Source organism: Rhincodon typus, chromosome 48, assembly GCF_021869965.1.
Source record: "Rhincodon typus isolate 14 chromosome 48, sRhiTyp1.1, whole genome shotgun sequence".
Classification (NCBI taxonomy): Eukaryota; Metazoa; Chordata; class Chondrichthyes; order Orectolobiformes; family Rhincodontidae; genus Rhincodon; species Rhincodon typus.
Window position 1 is genome coordinate 4,335,084 of NC_063379.1, and position 3,624 is coordinate 4,338,707.

At 55.2% G+C, this 3,624-nt stretch overlaps 1 protein-coding gene across 1 annotated transcript in view; it reads right to left on the bottom strand.

Annotated features, from left to right (window-relative positions):
- Positions 1-247: 247 nt before the first annotated feature.
- Positions 248-3,624, bottom strand: part of ftsj3 (FtsJ RNA 2'-O-methyltransferase 3) — a 29,382-nt gene continuing 26,005 nt past the window's right edge. The window contains exons 20-21 of the mRNA XM_048620754.1: positions 2,164-2,275; positions 248-670 (exon numbers count right to left, since the gene is read on the bottom strand). Of these exons, the coding sequence (XP_048476711.1) occupies positions 248-670; positions 2,164-2,275 (535 nt within the window). The remainder of the gene's footprint in view (positions 671-2,163; positions 2,276-3,624) is intronic.

The following is a 3,624-nucleotide window of genomic DNA, read 5'->3' on the forward strand; positions in this document are numbered from 1 at the left end:
CCGAAACCAACACCCAGTCCAAGCCCTTGCTCACCCAACACCCAGCTCAGGACTCACCCACCCGGCACCCAGCCCAGCCGTCCCCCACCCGACTCAGCGCAGGCTTCCCCCACCCAGATCCCAGGCTCGGCCATTGCCACCCAGCACCCAGCCCAGGCCTGTGCAGACCGGCAGGCCCCCGACTCTGGTCACCCCACCCCCCTCTCCCCCGACGTCCGTGACCCTCCCGTCCGCTAGCCGCTCGAACCTACGATGTTTGGGGTGCGTCTCCATGATGATAGACTGACGGCAGGTTGACCCGGCCCAAGCCGGCCATGTTTGAGACATCAGTCTGATCCTGGTAACAGACGTCCTGAGGGTGACGGCGGCGATCCTCGTGGTACGGGTCATCGCTGTGGACGCACACCCTGCGGGTGCAACACGCCAGCTGACCCCGGGCCGGCCAACCGCACCCTTGTACCTCCCGTCCAACTATCGGCAGGTGGTTAAAGTGCCCGCACGTGGGCCTGACCTCCGCCCACACCAGGTGACGACCCGTGCATGCCCACCTGCCCGTGTGGAGGCCTCCCGGAAGGTGGGAGGCGTCTTCCCGTGTAACGTGCGAGGCGGCCAGGCCTTGACACTCCAACCCCGATGGTGAAGGGGATAGCGTCAGAGCGGAGGCCCATTCCTGGCAGAGGCGGCACAGTGGCTCAGCGGTTAGCACTGCCCCCTCACTGCGCCAGGGACCCGGGTTTGATTCCAGCCTCTGTGTGGGGTTTGGACGTTCTCCCTGTGTCCGTGCGGTTTTCCTCCACTTTCCTCCCGCGCTCCAAAGATGCGCAGGTAAAGGCATTATTGCCCATGTTAACAAAAACACAAGTTGCTGGAAAAGCTCGGCAGGCCTGGCAGCGTCTGTGAAGGAGAAAACAGAGTTAACGGTGACCCTTCCTCAGAACCCATGTTAAGTTGCCCCGTCGTGTGCAGGGTAGCCATGGGGAAATACAGGAATAGGGCAGCATGCCCTTCAGAGGTTCAGTGTGAAACTTGATGGGCTGAATGGCCTGTTTCCATGCTGTAAGTAACCTTCGAGGTTCAGAGAGGAGGCGGAGGGGGAATAAGGAGTGGAAGAGCTCTGGGGCTAATCAGGAGGGGAGATTCCATCACTACGCTGTGAGAGGCACGGTTACGCCAAGCAAAGGGATACGGGTCAACAGCAGGTTTGCGGGGTCAGGCTCGAGGCCTACTCCTACCTGCAGGATGAGGTACCGACAGCATCTCGAGAGCAGGGCAGCGGCTCCTCCTCTCTCACCGGCTCGGTCACAGGAGTCGAGGGAGGGGCGTGTGGGCCTGGGGCAATTTGGGTGCCTCAGGGAACCCAAACCGGCCACAATATTGCCCCTCTCAATTCCTGGTCCCCCCCACTACCCTGGGGACAACCCAGACCTGTGACCCCGAAACTTTGGCCCTTAGTTGGGGGACGGGCGGGTTGCTGAGGAGGTGGGGGCAGAACTGGTGATTTCCTAACTTCCTCTACAGGAGAGTGGGGTGGGGGGGATGGTGGGGCATGTGCTTAGTCTTGAGGGGAGAGGAGTCCCACCATCCCCTCACAACGGTCCCCTCCCCCACCTCTAATGCCTGCCACCAGGAGGGAGGGACCCAGAGTTTCTGCCTCCCAGTGACCCATAACCCCACTACCATGGAGGGGGGTGGGGGGGTCTGCCGAGGGATCCTCTGGTTGAGGGGAGGGGGCAATTGGGGTCGGGGATTGGGGAAGCAAAGCTGATCGGCCAGCCCAAACCGCCCGGAGAATGGACAGGGATTTTGGCCCACGGACACCGAGTCAATGATGTTATGGATCTCTCTACTACCTCCACCGGTGCCCAAAATCTTACCCATTCCCCCAACCCCAAGACCCCCCACTCTCCTCAATCTCCGACCGAGGAATTCTGGAGTTCCTGCAAAACTGCAACCGAGCCTTCGCCGCGAAGTGAGCATCCAGCATCCCCTCCTCACCAACCCCCTCGGAATGATCCGGAAGTTTCCTCCGTGGGGCTGTTCGTCCTTCCCCTTCCTCCTCCTCCTACCCACCCTGACCCCCAACCACCCCCTCTGCGTTTCGGAGAAGGGTGATTGGTTGACATGAAGTTGACCGTGGCCAGCCTCAAGAGCAGGAGGGAGTACGCGCACGTGCGCTGTAGCTTCCGGGAAGCTGTTGGGGCCTCTTGTGGGCAGAAATATCCCGACGTCATTCCTGCAAGAAAGCCCTTGCTGTTTCTGGGAGGCCGTAATGGGGCTTTGATTTCGGAACAAGTTGAACATTGAGAGTACAGTGAAGGAGAGAACCCACATCTCCAGCCAACTGAGGGGCAAACCATGTGTTGTTCCTGTATCCTTTGGGAATCCATAGCTTTTATGTGGTCCACGCACTTATTCAGGACTGTCAGACTTTAGTTATCTTCGAATTAGAGCAGGCTTAATGTCGTAATATTACATAACTATTCCATTTTGACTTGATAGAGGTGTACAAAATGATCAGAGGTATAGATAGAGTGGACAGGATGGAGGTAGCTATGACGCGGGGGGCATAGTTTTAAAGCAAGTGGAGGTAGATATAGGGGAGACATCAGAGGTAGGTTCTTTACTCAGAGAGTGGTCGGGGCATTGCCGGAGAGGGCAGTGGAGTCGGCCTCATTAGGGGCATTTAAGCGACTATTAGATAGGCATACGGGTGATAGTATAAGGTAGGGGTGGAGGTTAGATAGACCTTAGGTTTAGGGTAAAAGTTCAGCACACCACTGTGGGCCAAAGGGCCTGTACTGTGCTGTACAGTTCTATGTTCTATGTTCTATAAGACGTAGGAGCAGAAATTAGGCCATTCGGCCCATCGAACCTCATCTGCCATTCAATCTTGGCTGATAAGTTTCTCGACCCCATTCTCCCACTTTCTCTCCATAACTCTTGATCCCCTTGATAATCAAGAACCTATCTATCTCAGTCTTAAATGTATTCAATGGCCTGGCCTCCCACAGCCTTCTGTGGCAGTGAATTCCATAGATTCACCATTCTCTGGCTGAAAAGTTGCTGCTTATATCCGTTCTAAAGGGTCTTCCCTCCGCTCTGAGGCTGAGACCGTGGGCCTAAGTCTCTCCTGCCAATGGAAACATCTTCCCAATGTCCACTCTATCCAGGACTTTCCATGCAGTCCCTATTGTCTCCAAGTCCACTCTGTCCAGGACTTTCCATATCCTATAAGTTTCAATTAGATCCCCCTTTATCTTTCTAAGCTCCATCGAGTATCGACCCAGAGTCCTCATATGTTAAGTCTTTCATTCCTGGGATCATTCTCGTGAACCTCCTGTGGACTTGCTCCTGGTCTAGTACTTCGTTCCTGAAGTATGGTGCCCAAAAATGCTCACAATATTCTAAAAATGTGATCTGACCAGAGCCTTATAAAGCGTCAGAAGCACAACGCTGCTTTTATATTCTAGTCTTCTCGAAATAAATGCCAACATTGTAGTTGCCTTCCTAACTACCGACTCAACCTGCAAGCTTACCTGCAGAGAATCCTGGACTACGACTCCCAAGTCCCTTTGCACTTCAGATTTCTGAATTTTCTCCCCATTTATAAAACAGTCTGTGCCT